This window comes from Chiloscyllium punctatum, chromosome 38 (genome assembly GCF_047496795.1).
Source record: "Chiloscyllium punctatum isolate Juve2018m chromosome 38, sChiPun1.3, whole genome shotgun sequence".
In the NCBI taxonomy this organism is placed as follows: domain Eukaryota; kingdom Metazoa; phylum Chordata; class Chondrichthyes; order Orectolobiformes; family Hemiscylliidae; genus Chiloscyllium; species Chiloscyllium punctatum.
In genome coordinates, this window is record NC_092776.1 from 43,188,873 (window position 1) to 43,206,546 (window position 17,674).

Sequence of the window (17,674 nt, forward strand, 5' to 3'; positions counted from 1 at the left end):
GGAGTATGTTAAAATGGGTGGCATTGCTAAAAACAACTCATGTTGTGACAGGACTAAATGTGGGTAGGTTAAAAAAAGGGAAGATGTAACCAGGCTGTAAAGTTATTGAACTCAATGTCGAGTCCTAGAAGTTGCAGGGTCACAAAGTGACAAATGTGATGAGTTCCTTCAAGTTTGCACTGAAATTTGCTGGAACGCTGCAGCAGGCCTATAGCAGGAACGTTGACCAGGCAACACAGTAGTGTGTCGAAGTGGCAGGCAAGTGGGAGCTCCAGATCATTTTTGCAAGCAGAATATAAGCAGTAAAGGCCAAGTGATCACCTAGTCTGCATTTCATCACCCCAACATAGAGGAGACCATGTTGTGAACAGTGAATACAGTAGACCAGATTGAATGAAGGACAAGTACATTGCTGTTTCTCTTGGAAGAAGTGTCTAGGGTCTTGGATGGTGAGGAGGGAGGAGGTAAATAGGCAAGTTCTGCGATTGCATGGGAAGGTGCCGTGAGGGGGGTGAAACATTGCTGGGAATGGAGGAAGACTGGACCAGAGTGACCCGGAAGGAATGGTCCCTGCAGAACAACGTGGGAGGGAACTGTGTTTCTGGTTGTGGCATCTTGTTAGAGATGAAAGAAGCTCTTCTAGTCTTCTAGATACAGAAGCTGGTGGGGTGGTAGGGAAGCACCGGGGGACCCTATCATTGTTGTGGGAGGGAAGGGGTGAGGGTACAAATGTGGGAGATGAGTCAAATACAGTTAAGGTTGACCAATTAGTGGGAAATCCATGATTTGAGGAAAAGGTGGACGGTTCTGAGGCCCATGCACAAAAAGGTAGCATCACCAGAACAGATGAGTTGGAGAAACTGGGAGGATGGGATGAAGTCCTTACACGAAGTAGAGTATGAAGTTGTACAGTTAAGGAAACTGTGAAAGTCTGTGGGTTTGTAGTGACTGTTGGTGGGAGAAAGTGAGGACTACAGATGCTGGAGACCCAGAGTTGAAAAGTGTGGTGTTGGGAAAGCACAGCAGGTCAGAAAGCATCTTGGAGCAGGAGAGTCGATGTTTTAGGAACAGTCCTGATGAGGGGCTTATACTTGAAATGTTGACTCTCCTGCTCCTCGGATGCTGCCAGACCTGCTGTGCTTTTCCAGCGGCACACTTTACAACGGTGTATGTTGGTGGCTTATCCCCAGAAGTGAAAACAGCAATGTCAGGGAAGTGAGGAGTCAAAGATGGACTAGGCAAAGGTGAGGGCAGTGTGGAAGTTGGAAGTAAGATTGCTAAATGTTTCCATTTCCGAAAGAGAGGGAAGCAGCAATGATGATGTGATCAGTATACCCTAGAAAAAGATATGGGATGGGACCACAGTAGGACTCTAACAAGGAATGTTCCATTTACCCCACAAAAAGACAGGCATAACTGGGGACCATATAGGTGCTCATGCAGACACCCATGACCACATCTTTGACCTGAAGAAGGTGAGATGACTTAAAAGGAGAAGTTGTTCAAAGTGAGGATGAGCTCAGGAAGAAGTGGTGGGCCCTGAGACCATCATGATAGGGATGAACATGTAAAGGGATGTCTGTGATGAAGAGGAGGTGGCTGCTGCCTACAAGCTAGAAGTTTCAAAGCTAACATAACGCATCAGAAGAATCACTATGTAAGTGGGGAGGGATGGGACAAGAGGAGAAAAAGATAGAGTTGATATAAAAAGAAATAAGTCCCATGGGGCAGGAATAGGCAGAAACGATGGTTCTCTCAGGTCCGTTCTGTTTGTGGATTTTGGGATTCGATCAAAATAGGCTGTACAAGGATGGGAGGCTATGACCTAGGAGGCTATCGCCAGATGAAATGAGGTTGAATTCAATTGTGGACACAGTGGCTTGATGTTCGATGCTGGGGTCATGGTCCAGGGAGAGAGAGATAGAGGTGTCTGAGAGCTGACACTCAGACTGCGATGTAGAGGTCAGAACACCAGACAAAAAAAAAACACCCTTTGTTAGCAGGCTTGATGACAAAGTCAGGATTCGATTGGAGAGCAGGGAGTGTGGTCAGTTCAAATGGGTGAGGGGGACAGAGAAGTTAAAGCCACCAATGTCATGTCAACAGTTCTCCATGAACAGGTCAAATGCATGGAGATGTGCAGGTGGAGGAAGAATATTGGAGGCAGGTGAAATCGTCTGTGGGATGGGCAGAGGATTCCTCATAAGTGTCCAATGATATGTCACCTATTCCCTTCTCCACTGGGGAGATGAAACAGACTGGGTGACTACTTTGCAGCACACCTATGTTCCGCCTGCAAAAATGACTTAGACCTTCAGTTGCCTGGCACTTCAACACACTGTGCTCCCTAGCCAACATTTCTGTCATAGGCTTGCTGCAGTATTCAAGTGAGCCTCACCGCAAACACAAAGAACATCATCTCATTTTCCACTTGGTGACCCTGCAGCCTCTAGAACTTGATTATTTAGGTAACTTTAGAGCCCAATTCCATCATTCCGTGTTTTTTTGCCTGTCCGCGTCCATCCTGTTTTGATATTGGTGGTTATTAAAACAGTTACCCATTTTTAACATGCTCCAAAGGCCATTATCGTATTACAACTCTAAGACTCTATGATATATACAGCACAGAAACAGACTCTTCGGTCAAACGTGTCAATGCTGACCAGATATCCTGAACTAATCTAGTCCCATTTGCCAGCACTTGGCCCATGTCTCTCTAAATCCTTCCTATTCATCTAACCATCTACATGTCTTTTAATTATTGTATTTGTATCAGCCTCCTCTACTTTCTATGGCAGCTCATTCCATACGTACACCTCACTTTGCATGAAAAAATTACCCCTTGAGTCCCTTTTTAAATCTTTCCCCTCTCACCCTAAACCTAATGCCCTCTGCGCATGCTGGAAGAGCAACACCTCATTTTCCACTTGGTTGGTCTGCCATCCTCCGGACTCCATATCGAGTTCAAGAAATTTAGGGCCTGAACTATCCCACGTCCTAGCGCCCAAGCCCACACACTAGGCCTTGTTATCACATAGTCTGCCATTACACAGAATAGGTTTATTGTTAGCCAGTATCAGTCTGCATTAACAGCTATTCACTCGCTGAGCCACATTGCTATCCACTCTTTTGTCTGTCCAGCTGTTTGGGCTCTATCCCCACCTAACATTTACCCCTTTACCCTTTCCCTTTTCCCTATCGTCTGCATATAAACCAACACCTTCCTAGCAACCATCAGTTCTGAGGAAGAGTCACAGGACCTGATACATTATCTCGGATTTCTCTTCTTAATATTACTTATTCTGCTTATCTTCTGTCCTGACCTGTTACGTTACCTCCCCTTTCATACCTCTCACTCTCTCTCTCACTCTCTCTCTCACTCTCTCTCTCACTCTCTCTCTCACTCTCTCTCTCACTCTCTCTCTCACTCTCTCTCTCTCACTCTCTCTCAGCGCTCCATCTCCACCTATCTGATCAGATCACTCCTGCTCCCAACCCCAACTTCAGCTTCAGCATAAATACCTCTTTTTTTCCTAGCTACTAATGGTACTGATAAAGAGTAATTGGACTTGAAATGTTAACTCTCTTTTCTTCTCACAGATGCTACCAGATCTGCTTAGTTTCTCCAGCAATTTGTTTTTGTTTCAGATGTCTAGCATCCACAGTTGTTCTTTTTCTTACACAACTTATTTTGCATTTTGTCTGAACATTTGGCAGTTCAGGCACAGTGCCACGCTATTAGTCTGCTTAATAGATCGCACATCTTTTAGCAAAGCAGGATCTAGCAATTTGGACTCCAGACTCCCTTACTCTGCAAACCCTTATCACTTTTTTCCCCCTATTGTGCAAGAGAGACTAGTTTAAGTGCAAACATTTTCACATTTCCGTTTAAAAATAGCAGGGTGTTTTGATGTATGCTATTGTTAGATCCTTAGCTCTACTGGATTCATAGTGTTTCAAATCTGTAGCAAAGTTCCACTATAAAATTTTACAAAAGGAAAAATCAAATAATCCAGACAGCAGGCAATAGTACTCACTTACTTTGAATCTCTGGATTCTGCAAAACAAAAAAAAATTCTTTAGCTTAAATGGTGTATGAATTTTTCAGCCATTCTTCAGGTGTCGTTGAAGCAGTGCTTGCTCCTAGTTTTGCCTCCTCCCTTTCTCAAGGTCAGTGGGAAAACAGCATTGCAGCCATGTTTGTGAGCACCACACACTCATGCATCTTTACGTTTTTGTCATCACACTGTAAATGCATGTGAACTTCTTTTGTCAGGAAGGAATTGAAAAATATGCATTATTGTCTTTCTGAGGAAAGGTCCCCAGACCCGAAATGTTAACTCTGATTTATCTTCACAGATGCTGCCAGACCTGCTAAGCTTTTCCAGCACTGCCTATTTTTATTTCTATCTTTGTTTCACAACTTAAATTTATCTGGCATTTCGAGCAAGTTGCAAGGGAAAATCGCAACAAGCACAATACAGAGGACATGATTTGGAGATGCCAGTGTGGGACTGGGGTGTCCAAAGTTAAAAATCACTCAACACCAGGTTATAGTCCAACAGGTTTAATTGGAAGCACACTAGCTTTCGGAGCGACGCTCCTTCATCAGGTGATTGTGGAGGGCTCGATCGTAACACAGAATTTATAGCAAAAATTTGCAGTGTGATGTAACAGAAATTATACATTGAAAAATTGATTGTCTGTTAAGCCTTTCATCAGTTAGAATACAGTGATAGTTTCACTTCCTTCATGTGTAAATCACAAAACCCTTTTTTTAAAAAAAGTTGCATTCTCGGGTTAGCTGTTCATAACTCCCAGTTGGGGAACACTTCAGTGATCCAGGACATTCAGCCTCGGACCTTCAGGTGACCATCCTCCAAGGTGGACTTCGGGACAAACAGCAGAGGAAAGTGGCCGAGCAGAGGCTGATAGCTAAGTTCGGTACCCATAGGGAGGGCCTCAACCGGGACCTTGGGTTCATGTCACATTACAGGTGCTCACCATTGCACTACACAACACACTCTCACATATACACGGACACAGGTACACACAGATGCGCACACAGGCACCCACACACACCTTTATAGACACACACACTTCCACACATGCACTCCCTCACAGACTTAAGACACTCTGCACTCACTACACACACACACACACACACACTTTCTCACACTCACAATCCCCCACACAGACAGTCAAAGACCCACATGCACACATATATTTTGTGGGGTGAATTTGTACTTGCAGAGTTACATTGCACTTTGCTCAAAAACTGCATACATTCATGTAGAACTCTGAGCTCAAAAACTGCATGAATTTATGTAAAACTCTTATCTCACTTTTTAGATTAGAATCAATCTAAACATCAGGTCATAGACAGAGAACACAGGGGGCTAACACCTTCAACATATTGTCTAGCTATCACCATTGTTAACAGCTAACCTGAGAATGCAACTTTTTAAAAAAAAGGGTTTTGTGATTTACACATGAAGGAAGTGAAACTATCACTGTATTCTAACAGATGAAAGGCTTAACAGACAATCAATTTTTCAATGTATAATTTCAGTTACGTCACACTGCAAAATTTTGCTATAAATGCTGTGTTACGATCGAGCCCTCCACAATCACCTGATGAAGGAGCGTCGCTCCGAAAGCTAGTGTGCTTCCAGTTAAACCTGTTGCAACACAATACAGAGGAACTTCGATTATCTGAACGACTTGGGCAGAGAATATTTTGTTTGGGTAATTGAAGTTTGGATAATCGAATGCCGGATAACACAGTTTAGCCAACATCAGGACCTTGCGATCTTGTTCGGAAATGCGAAATTCGGATAATCGAATGCCGGAAAATCGCAGTTCCTCTTTAGACTTCTGGGGCTTTCTTTACCAAACAAAAAATTATTTAGTCTGAAGTGTACCTACCTTCACCTGGAGCTTGATGGTTGATCCACGAAGAATATTACTAAAAATACTCACAAAAGATTTGTATGAGTACACTCTCTAGGCCTTTGTTTTCAGCTTGTGCCATTTTTTCAAAGGATAATGGAGAACCTACACCAAGGGGTGCCCAGAGTGGCAGCCTATCTGGATAACATTACAGTAGCTCCTGAGATTACAAATAAACATTATGGAGGGCTGCTAATGTCCTATTAAAAAAGAGAGGAATGGATAGACCAGAAAATTACAAAGACAGTCAGTTTAGCCTTGGTGGTGGGGGAGTTATTCGTAAGAATTCTGAGGGAAAGAATGAATCTGTACTTCTAGGAACATGGATTAATTGGGCTAGTGGCATGAGATTGTTAAGGGAAGGTTATGTTTGACAAATTTGATTGGATTTGTTTGAACAAGTAATTGGGAATATTGGTAAGGGTAATGCATTTGATTTGTTCTACATGGACTTTAGCAAGGCTTTTAATGAGGTCCCTTGTGGCAGACTGATCGTAGAAGCCCATTGGATCCAAGGCTAAGTTGAATCCAAACTTGGCTGACAGGCAGGCAGCAGAGGATAGAGGGATAGTTCTGACAATGGAAGTCTGTTTCCAGGGTGGTTCAGCAAGACTGTCTGCTGTGGTCCTTGCAATTTATAGTATACATTAATGATTTGTAAAATGTAGGGGTGTCATGCTTCATCAGAGGGGCACACTACAGTCAAACCCTAGTCTTCTTGGATTTGTCACATAAGTTAAATATTTTAATAATGTCCGGAACTTCCCCAATTTATCTGTCAAATCCAGGCTAACAGAAAGCACCAGGTTTCTGTGCTTAACAAGGATTACTATTTATTATAATCAAACGGATCTGACTACAGGTAAACAATTGTGAATTGTTGACACATAACTGTACCAATTCAACCTCTAAGTCCTTTCTAAATCTCTCCTACATGTGTTGGCAGAAAGCAAGAAAAGCATTGTTTATGAATGGAGGGGTGACAGAAAATAGGAAACTCGTTCAGTGGCCCCAGTCCAGTGTTCCTTAAGATGATCCTTTTACTTGCCAGGTCTTTTTGTTCTTTTGAGCTCTCTCTTCAGGTCCTTTTCACCTCTTTACAGAATTCAGAAGTTACTGGTATGTTAACTGAAAAGTCTCCTAGTTACTGGCTAGTTACTGTATGCAATTAATGAAGGAAAATGAACTCTCAATAATTAATAAGGGATTTCTTGAGTGCTTCGGTATTGGAGAGAAAGACACACCATCTCCCTTTCCAAAGGTCCAAGTGTTTCTGCCAGTGTCAAGCATACCCACAGGCTGTTCAGCTACCTGGGCGGCAGTCAGATTGTTGACAAGCTGATGGCCCATGTCATGTACAACTGATCATAATTCCACTCACAACTTCTCTACAATCTCAGTTTGTGCGCTGCCTCATGCTGGCACATCTCTAACGGTATAATTCTTAATAAAAATCAAAAATGCAGAAAAATAGAAAGATATAGCCTTTTCAAGTTGTATAATCTAGATGTTCATGGATGACATGAAAATTGGTAGGGTAGTAAATAGTAAGAAGGATTGCCATAACCTGGAGGAGGCTATCACCAGACTGCTCCGTTGAGCAAAGCAGTGGGAAATAGAACTCAATCCTGCAAAGTCTGAGATAATGTGTTTGGGAAGGCTACTACGGCAAGGAAATTACACTATAAATAGTTGGAACTTGGAAAGTACTGATCATCAGAGTAACCTTGATGTAATATCCACAGAACCCTGAAGATAGCAGGGCAAATATATATGGTGGATAAGAAGCCATGTGTGATACCTGCCTTTAGCCAAGCATCTAACATGAGCAAGGATGTTAATACTGGAATACTTGTTAAGCCTCAACTGGAGTACTATGTGCAGTTATGGTTGCTACCTTTTGGAAGGAAGTGATTGGCGTAGAGAGGGTGCAAAGGAGATTTACAAAGATGCTGCCTGGGTTGCAGAATCTGAGCAATGAGGATATGCTGTGACTGTTTTCCTTAGAACGCAAAGGTTGAGAGGGGAACTGAGGATTGAGGACCATAGCTAAGGTGGAGAAGGAGGCAGTTCTTTAATTGTTAGAAGGATTAATAACCAGGGCTCATACCCTTTATCCTCAAGCTTTAAATCTAAGACAAGGGTTGAGTAGAAGTATTTTTACTGTGAGGGTTCTGGAAGTCTGGAACACATTATGTAAAAGGGAGGAGGGGGCTAAGTTAAAATCTCATAAGCAGTTTAAGCAGTATTTATATATTCATTTGCATTAACAAAGTTTTTTTATTTTAAATCCATTCATGGGATGTGGACATCGCTGGTGGCCAGCATTTTATTGCCTATTTTTAGTTGCCTTTGAAGATTGTGGTGAACTGCTGCCTTGAACCACTGCAGTCTACGTGCTGTAGTTTGACCCGCAATGCCATAGGGAGGGAATTCCAGGATTATGGCACAGCGGCAGTGAAGGAATGGTGTTCTATTTCCAAGTCAGGATGATGAGTGGCTTTGAGGAAGACTTGCAGGTGGTAGGTTTCCCATGTGACTGCTGCAGCCTTGTCCTTCTGATGCAAGTGGTCGTGAATTTGGAAGATGCTGCGCAAGGATCTTTGGTGAATTTCTGCAGTGCACCCTGTAGATACTATGCACTGCTGCTGGTGGTGGAGGGAGTTGATGTGGTGCCAATCAAGCAGGCTGGTTTGTCATGGTTGATGTCAAGCTCCTTGAGTGGTGTTGGAGCTGCACCCAGGCAAGTGGGGAGTATTCCATCATATGCCTGACCTGCCTTGTCAAATAGTGGATAGGTTTTGGGGAGTCAGGAGGTGAGTCACTCGCCAGATCCCTAGCTTCTGACCTTCCAAACTATGTTTATGTGATGTGACCAGTTGAGTTTCTGATCAAGGGTAACCCCAAGGATGTTAATAATGGAGGATTCAATGGTTGTAACACCATTGAATGTCAAGAGGTGGTGATGGGATGATCATTGCCTGGACTTGTGTGGCGTGAATGTTACTTACCACTTGTCAGCCCAAGCCTAGATATTTTCTAGATCTTTTTGCATTTGAGTATGTACTGCACCCGTATCTGAGGAGTTGAAAATGGTGCTTAACATTGCGCAATCATTGGCTAGCATTCCCACTTCTGACCTTTTGTGATGGAGAGAAGGTCATTGAAGCACCTGAAGATGATTAGACAAAGGGCATGACCCTGAAGAATTCCTGCAGACAAGACATGGAGCTGAGATGACTGATGTCCAACAACCAGAACTATCTTTGGTGACTGAAGTGGGGCCAGTAGGGCTGGATGATATCACAACGTGGACTAAAGTTATGAAGTGATTGGAGAATGTTTGAGAACCTTAAATTTGAACTAGAACAATAATTTCTGTATAGACCTGTTGCAACAATTATCAGTTTCATTTAAAAGTGTATTTTCTTCATTATCATTATTTTTATTTTCTGTACTATGGAATTCTGCAGAATATCTTTGAAATGACAGTGCTTACAACTTATGACCATTATTCACTAATTCAAGGTCTATTACAGATGTCTTTTGGCTGCTGTTTCAAAATAGATTTTTTAAAAATGTAACTCTGCATCCTGCTTTACATATTGGCACAGCTGTGTTTGAATGGCCTTTCTATAAATGGAAATTAACAAATTTTGTCTCTGAACATAGTTTGTACTTGTACATCACTGAAAGTTTGAAGATGTCTGTTAGGATGTTGACTCTTCTGGGAGACACAGTCAGAGATCTTGGTATTGAAGCAATTCCAAAATACCAAGAACAAATTGCGTTTTTTATGATCCCATCTTCCCTCGTGTCACCTCGTTTTCTCCATAGTGTCAATCCTTCCCCACCCAAAACGAAATTCATAATGAGTGAGATTTTAAAAATTATTTCATGTTTTCTTGCAGCTATATTGATTTTTGAGGAGTAAAACAGTACCTTAAAATTCAGCATGGTATTTTTTAACCCCAGTTAAAAATCTCCTCTCAAAACTAAATGGCACCCTCAGTTCTGGACTTCCCAACTAGTGGAAATATTTTGCCTGACTACCTGTTTTATGTATTTGTAGTTTCTAGACCAATTCTTGTTTTTTGAAACTCTACAGTAGTGTTTCTCAACAGGGGCAGCAGCGCCCCCTAAGGGGCGTTTGCTTTCCTTCGGTGGGCGTTGAAGACAAAGGGGGCAGCAAGGGGACACTGAACAACTTTATAGAGAGCTTACCAATCATTTGGAATACTGCCGTGTCCTTGAAGGACATTGCTGTGTGCAGATGGATAGTCGCATAACACGAGTCTGTTATTTTCCCTGCACCCATGGAGGTGTGCGTTCTGATTGGTTGCTGCGCTATAGTTGACAGTCTTCTCTGTGAATGGCAAACCATTTGAACTCGTTCGCAGATGACACTGATTCTACTGCCGAGATCAATATCACCTAACTTGTGTCACTTCTAGGAAGACGAAACGCAGCTTTTCAACTGTTCTACTGGGTGACAGAATGAATGCACATTACAGCTAATTAGCCAATCAGATTTTACCACTTGTCTGAGCATCTTAAAATTATCATAATAAGGTAATACCCATGATTCCATCAGGGTATTCGAGCGACCGTGTAAAAATGGCCTCATCAAGTAAGAAAAGTGCAGGCAGTATAGCATGGACTATTTGCGATATGGTTTTATTCAATCTCCATCTAATAAGCAGTTACCACTGTGTTTGCTCTGTGGACAAAGTTTTTCCAACGAGGCCATGAAGTCTTCCTGTCTTATTAAACATTTGGAAAAGAAACACAGTGACAAAAAGGTCAAAGATTTTGCATATTTTCAAACATTAAAGAATAAATTCAATCAGCGACCAATGATTTTCACTGCTTTTTCAAAGATGGGAGCCACAAATGTGGATGGCTTTGTGGCATCATACCACATAGCGAAGCTAATTGCAAAATGTGGTAAACCTTATTCCGTGGGTGAATCGTTGGTACTTCCAGCTATTGCCGAAGTATTGTCAACGTGCTACATCAGGAACCATCAATAACTATCAAGCATATTCCTCTTAGCAATGATTCTGTGAGAAGGCGCACCGATGAAATGGCCTCAAATGTTGAGGATTAATTATGTTCCCTTTTGATATCGAAAGAAATCGCCTTACAAATTGAAAGTACTATATGCGGAAATCAAGCTTTGGGGTACCTACGTTTCATCGACAAAATTGAAATAAGAGAAGAACTACTTTTTGGTCTGGATCTACCGACAGATACCAAAGATAAGACTATCTTTGACTGCGTCAAGGATTATTTTGACAAAAAGTCTGTTCTCCTCAAAAACATTGTTGCTTGTGCTACGGATGGACCGCGTGCTATGACTGGCCAACATCGGGGATTTGTCGCATTATTAAAGAGACAAGTGCCACATGTTTTCACAATACACTGCATTATCCATCGGCAGCATCTGGCTGCAAAGAAACTTAGTGAAGCCCTCAACCATTCTGTACAAGTGGTGATAGATGTGGTAAATTATATAAGGAGACGTGCTCTGAATGAATGACTTCTCCGCGAACTCTAAAGATAATGAAGATGAATTTCTGCAATTGCTGCTACACATAGAAGTGAGATGACTCTCGAAAGTAAAATGCCTCCATCGTTTCCATGAACTGTTCGATTCTATCATCGAATTCCTACACAGAAATAATGAAAACCTTTTGTATGAAAGCCGAAACCGTGAAACACTGTGCATATCTCGCGGATATATTCAAGAAGTGCAATTCGCTGATCATGCAGGTACAAGGAGATAATGAGCGTTTCATAAAAGCAAGGAATGCTTTTACATCTTTTATTGCGAAACTTGGTTTCTTTCATCGGAATATCAGTTGTCGTGAGTTTTACCAGTTCCCGAGTTTAAACAATATTGTGGAGGATGTTACTGATGATCAATTACTAATCTACTCAGCTCACATTCGCGCACTGCAGGATGATATGAAAATATGATTTGCTGATCTTATCATGATGGAGATCCCTACATGGCTGACTGACCCCTTTATCTCATGTGCAGAAGAAATGATAGAGCTCCAAAATGACACTGCAATGAAAATTGGGTTTTCGCAAATGGGTGAGCCCCTTTTTTGGATTCAAGATGCTGCCCGATGTCTTTTCCCGCTATTAAGCGAAGTGCAAACTGCTTTGCCTCTATCATTTCCTACCTCTTATTTGGTTGAGAGAGGATTCAGTGCCATTGCCAGAATACAAGATAAGACCTGCAATCACATGGATGTTGTTCAGTGTGGTGACCTGAGATTGCTTTTGACAAAAATTGAACAGGATGTATATGATTTAGCAAGACAACATGAACCACAAGGATCGCATTGACTATTTTGCTATCACAGACTAAATTTTATGCAGAGTGAGCCAAAAGTAGGTGGACAGTAAGAACAATAATAAATGATAACATTTATTTTTTGTTGTATATAAAACATATTTCACATTTTCCATTTTCAGCACTGCAGTATATTGCAGTTATATGTGCAAAAACAGACTTTGGTGATTTGGGCGCATTGCATGATTTCAAGGATAAGAAGGGGGCTTTGAATACAGAAAGGTTGAGAAACACTGCTCTGCAGTATATAGGCGCAGTTCACCCAATCTCATCATAGGACAGACCTGCCAACTCTGGAATAAATCTGGTTACTCTCCAAGTATTGTAATGCTATCTTTCCTGAGAACAGACCAAAAGTGCACACAATCCTCCAGATTCAGTCCTGAAGCTCTTTGTATAATTGAGGGAACATTGTACTCCTGTTTGCAAATCCGCTTGCAGTAAAGGCTAACATTCCATTAGCCTTTCCAGCCGCTTGCTGAAGTAGCATTTTAGCTTTCGGTGACTCATTGACAAGGATACCTCTCTTCACATGTACATTTTCCAACCTTTTACTATTAAGAAATGCACTCTTCATATTTGTTCTTCCAAAGTGAATAATTCATACATTTCCAATATATGTGACATCTGCCACATTCTTGCCCAATCACTAAGTCTGACCAAATCTTCCTGAAAATGTTTGACATCCTCCTGACAACACACATTCCTCCTCTGGAATCTTTATTATCTACATATTTGAAAATATTATTTTGGGCCTCCAGTTACCAAATTCAGATTGCATGATGTATCATTGTGAACAGCTGATGCCCAACTACTGATCCTTTTGGTACCGCACTGGTCTCAGTCTACCAACAAAAGAATGCCATGTTTATTCTTGCTGTCTCTGATCTGATACCCAATCCTTAATCCATGTTACGTCGTGTCCAATGTGCTTTAATTTTGCTAATTAATCTACTGTGGGGCGCCTTTTTCAAAAGCTTCTCAAAAACCTAGATGTTGTACTTCCATTGGCTCTACTTTATCCAGTTAGTATTATCCACAAAATGCTTATCAGCATGAGTTGTTCATCAAGTTTGTCTAGCACTATTTTTTTTATTTGCCATCAATGCTGATTATCCCCAATCCGACATTTATTATCCAAGTGTTCATATATCACATCATTTTATGGTAGATTTGAGAATTTTTCTTACTACTGATATAAGGCTAATGGGTCTGTGGTGTCCTGTTTTTCTTTTCCTTGCTCTTTTCTTAAATTATGAGGTTAAATTTGCAAGCTTCCATTCTGCAGGAATGATTCCAGTATCTATGACATTTTGGAAGATCATTATCAATGCATTGATTATCTCTCTGGTCACTTCATTCTACACACACTGGGAAGTAGACTATCAGGCCCCAGGAACTTATCAACTTTCAGGTCCATTAATTTCTCTCATACAACTTCTTACTAATTCAAATTCCCTTCAACTCCTCATTCTCCCTAATCACCTTCATCTCTAATTCTGGAATATTTCTTGTATCAACTTCAGTGAAAACAGACAAGAAGTAATTGTTTACTGCTTTGCTGTTTCTTCATTCCCATTACAAATCCTCCTGACTCTTTTAATGGACTCTTTTAATATTTGTCTTAACCAAATGTTTCCTTTTTATGTATAAGTACCTGGAGAAGCTTTTGCAGTCCATTTTATGTTTTTATAAGATTGCATTTGTATTCTAGTCGTTCCATATCAGTTTTTTGGTCCTTGTTTGCTGTAATCCCAATCCTCAGATTTATTACTCATTTGGCCATTTTTTTATTATGTGTTTTAACCTTTTATATGGGGTTTATCATTTCTGCCTGACCCATGGGGGAAAATGATTTGCTAAAAACAATATTCCTCCTTTATTTGGAACATTTATTTAATTGGATGTCATGCCAAAATACTCTAGAGAAATCTAATGTGAACCTTGGTCTCGACATGATTTTTTTTTCTCTCCACAGGCTACATTTTAATTTTGTGGGGGTGTGGGAAGCCACGTTTGGTTTTATGGGAATATCTTGCAATTCTCACTAACTTCTTTAGTAGATGATACAGTCACATAATGTTTTGTCTCTTTGTCATATGGGGCATTTTAACAAGAGAGAAACATTTTTAAAATTAGGTGGATCTGTTGTTTGATAGTTATTACCCAGTTTGCCATTGAACACTCAGTTGTACTAAAAATGTTAGACTTATTCAAACTTGAGTGGAAGGTGTGAGGGTTTTTACCATATCGATTGATTTCATTGTGTTCTAGTTTTGCAGGGGTTGAAGATTCTAGAGTTTGAGCTCCACAAAACAGCTTATAGTGGAGCAGTAATAATTGACTGCAGCCTCAGCATTTCATATTGAGCTGCACTTTCACTAAATAAGTAAAGTTGCAGTCTGCTTCTTAGGAATAATAATGGTAAATGTTGACCGTTCACCATCAAAGACCCTTGCAAAATTGTTTTAGAACATGACTTTAGCACTCCATCACACCTGCCTTCAATCATCCAGATGATACTAACTTCTGTTGTGTTGTAAATTTATAAATTGCTAATCATTGTCCAAGTAGTTATTTTGAGATGTAAGTCTAGTTTATAATTGATAGTATTTGCTCAAAGTACTTTTAGAACAGTAGGTGATTGAAGAGTGAAATCTTAACCTAGAGTCTGCCTTCAGGGAAGGATAGAAATTTTCTATAAATATCGTACTTTTAAAATGTTACAAACAAATAACAAGACAGGAAGAGTAACTGCAGGGCAGGATTTTAATTTACATAACTGCTTTTTCATGTCGTTTGAGTGCTACAGGAGTGCTTTCCAGCTAATGAAGTCATTTTGAACTGTAATCTCAATTGTAATACAGGCAAACATGGCCACAATGTTATGCTCTGCAAGGTCCCACAGAACAGTAAGTTAAATGACCAGAAGATGTTTTAGTGGTGTAATTATTTAGGATGGTATGAACTTTCTTTCAAATGGTTTGGTTGACCCTGTAATGGTCAGTTGGGTGGAAAAACTGGACTTGTGCCATGACATATTAAGCACTTCTTACAATGCTATGATTCTTCAGTATCATACTGAAGTGCTAAATTTTCAAGTCCTTGCAGTGTTGTGATTATATTTAGGTGAAAATAACATATAACTGAAAATTATGCTCAATGAATCTTGTTACGTTTGGAAAGACATTGGGAGACATTGTGAAAGGTGTCCTTTTTTTAATCCCATGATAAAATATTAATTAAGATCAGCTGTTTTCATTTTATTAAAAGTCCTCCTACAAAGAAATTGAATTTTAAAAATATTGCCAGAAAGAATTTGTTTTCCAAGCAGTTTCCAACTAACTCTGGAAAGGGGGTATTTGCATCAAAGGGATCACTAGATCTTTATGAGCTGTTTTCTTAGAGGTCAGCAGAGAGCAACTTCACTTTACCTCCATTGAGAAATTAGGCAAAGAAAAGTGATGAATTTCTTGTTGTGAAACCTTTTTGATTGATCCCTTCAGGTCGCTGACAGTGATATTTAATTCTCCAAAGGTTCATCTTCACCATATTGCAAATCAGTCTCTTCGCTTGCTGCGAGTTACATCTTAGGGTAGATTATACAGAGCATCATCCACTGACTGAAACTGCAAAATCTCAGACTTGCTTCCTTCTGTGTACCCTACTAGACTGCATCATAGCCAATGTCTTTGGACCAGTAGGACGTTGCTAGAAATCTCAACCATATGCAGTAGGGAATGTACCATAATTATAGTTGCAGAGGTGAGCTGAGATGTGATGATGTTGTAGTGGAAGAACTTGTTTTGGTGTTGTGTGTAAAGTAGTTGCTCTGTGTTATTGGTGTAGTAGATGATTTTGTTCAGCATGTCACATAAAGAGGATGAAGAGTGAACAGGCAGTAATGAGAGTGTAGCGTTGAGCTGCCCTCAACTGTATTCTCCACCATTCTTGAGCTGTTGCTCTGTCCTGGATGTAAGCTGTAGTTGTATGATTGTCCTATTTACAGTCAAAACTGATTCAATAATACTTGGCATTGGAACTCCATTTAGCATAGGTACTAGTAATATCGTTGGTCACTTTATTCAGTGTAGACACCTAATTCATGAGTTCTGTTGTAAAAGTAAGATAGCTTGCATTTGATCAGAACAGTAAAATGTTTTTAAAATTTCAGCCAAGTTCAAAGCTGAGTACTTCAAGACTGATGTATTAAAAATGTTGGCTTCAATTTTCTCCCTTTACGTGGCTAAGCAGATTGTTTGATTGTGTTTTTTTTCTTAATCCAACTTGATTGATTAACCTTCAGTCACAACACCCATGGAAAGGAGTATTCTGTAATCTTTAATGTCAGTGTCATAATGAATTTGTGAATTGCTTGTTTTAATTTATTTATACGGGCTATGATTTCAATCAAGTAAATATTGAGGAATACTTTTTAAATTATCTTTTTCTTTTTGAAAAATGTAGGTCTTAACATATTTACGCAGCCCTAACTGGGACACTCGCATTGCAGCTGGCCAAGCAGTAGAAGCTATTGTGAAGAATGTATCTGAATGGAACCCTACTCCAAAGATAAAACAAGGTATTGCCATTCTCTGTATTCATGAAGATAACTATTTGAAACCAAGTTAAGTCTAATAATTTTCCTTCTTTAAATCATTGGTTCTACTATATTTCAAAGTGAAATCCTATGTAAAGTATCATACACCACACCATCAACCTATCGTGACCTCTTGCTAACAATTGACTAACAATGCATGAGCATTTATTTAATAGTAATCATATTAAAATAGCATTTCAAAGAAAACTGAACTGCTAAGGTACAGGTGATTTCAATGGGATGAAACAGACTGTCCATAGAAAACTGGATGAATTTGTAAATTGAAAATTGTGCATGACACCCCTCAATTCTAGGAACACTTGCTGATGCCAGAAACCAGGGAATTATATCACGGAAATTACTGAGGATGCTGGGAATCTGAACAAACAGAATGCTGGAGGAACTCAGCAGATCTAGCAGCATCTGTGGAGAGTTGACGTTTCTATTTCAGTACAGAACTACTTCCTGATAGGGAATTATAAACTAGTTAGCCTGACATTTATTATTGGGAAATTGTTAAAATTTGTTAGGATATGATGAGTCAACATTTTGAAAAATTTGAGGCGATTATAGACTCGGCTTGAATTTCTAAAGGATAGATCACGTTTGACAAATTTGTTTGGACATTTTTGAAGTAGTGGCTAAATTAAACTGTCTGTCTATAGATATTAATTTTTGTAGAGTTCCAGAACACATTTGATATTGTCCTTGGAAGAGCTTGGAGTTGAAACTGGTGAGTTCAAAGGCAATTTCTT

General features: G+C 40.1%; 1 protein-coding gene across 4 annotated transcripts in view; it reads left to right on the forward strand.

Moving 5' to 3' along the window:
- btaf1 (BTAF1 RNA polymerase II, B-TFIID transcription factor-associated) overlaps positions 1 to 17,674 on the forward strand; it is a 130,758-nt gene that overhangs the window by 13,892 nt on the left and 99,192 nt on the right. For all 4 annotated transcript variants that reach the window (XM_072557718.1, XM_072557719.1, XM_072557720.1 and 1 more), the window contains exon 3: positions 16,787 to 16,901. In XM_072557718.1, coding sequence (XP_072413819.1) covers positions 16,787 to 16,901 — 115 coding nt within the window. The remainder of the gene's footprint in view (positions 1 to 16,786; positions 16,902 to 17,674) is intronic.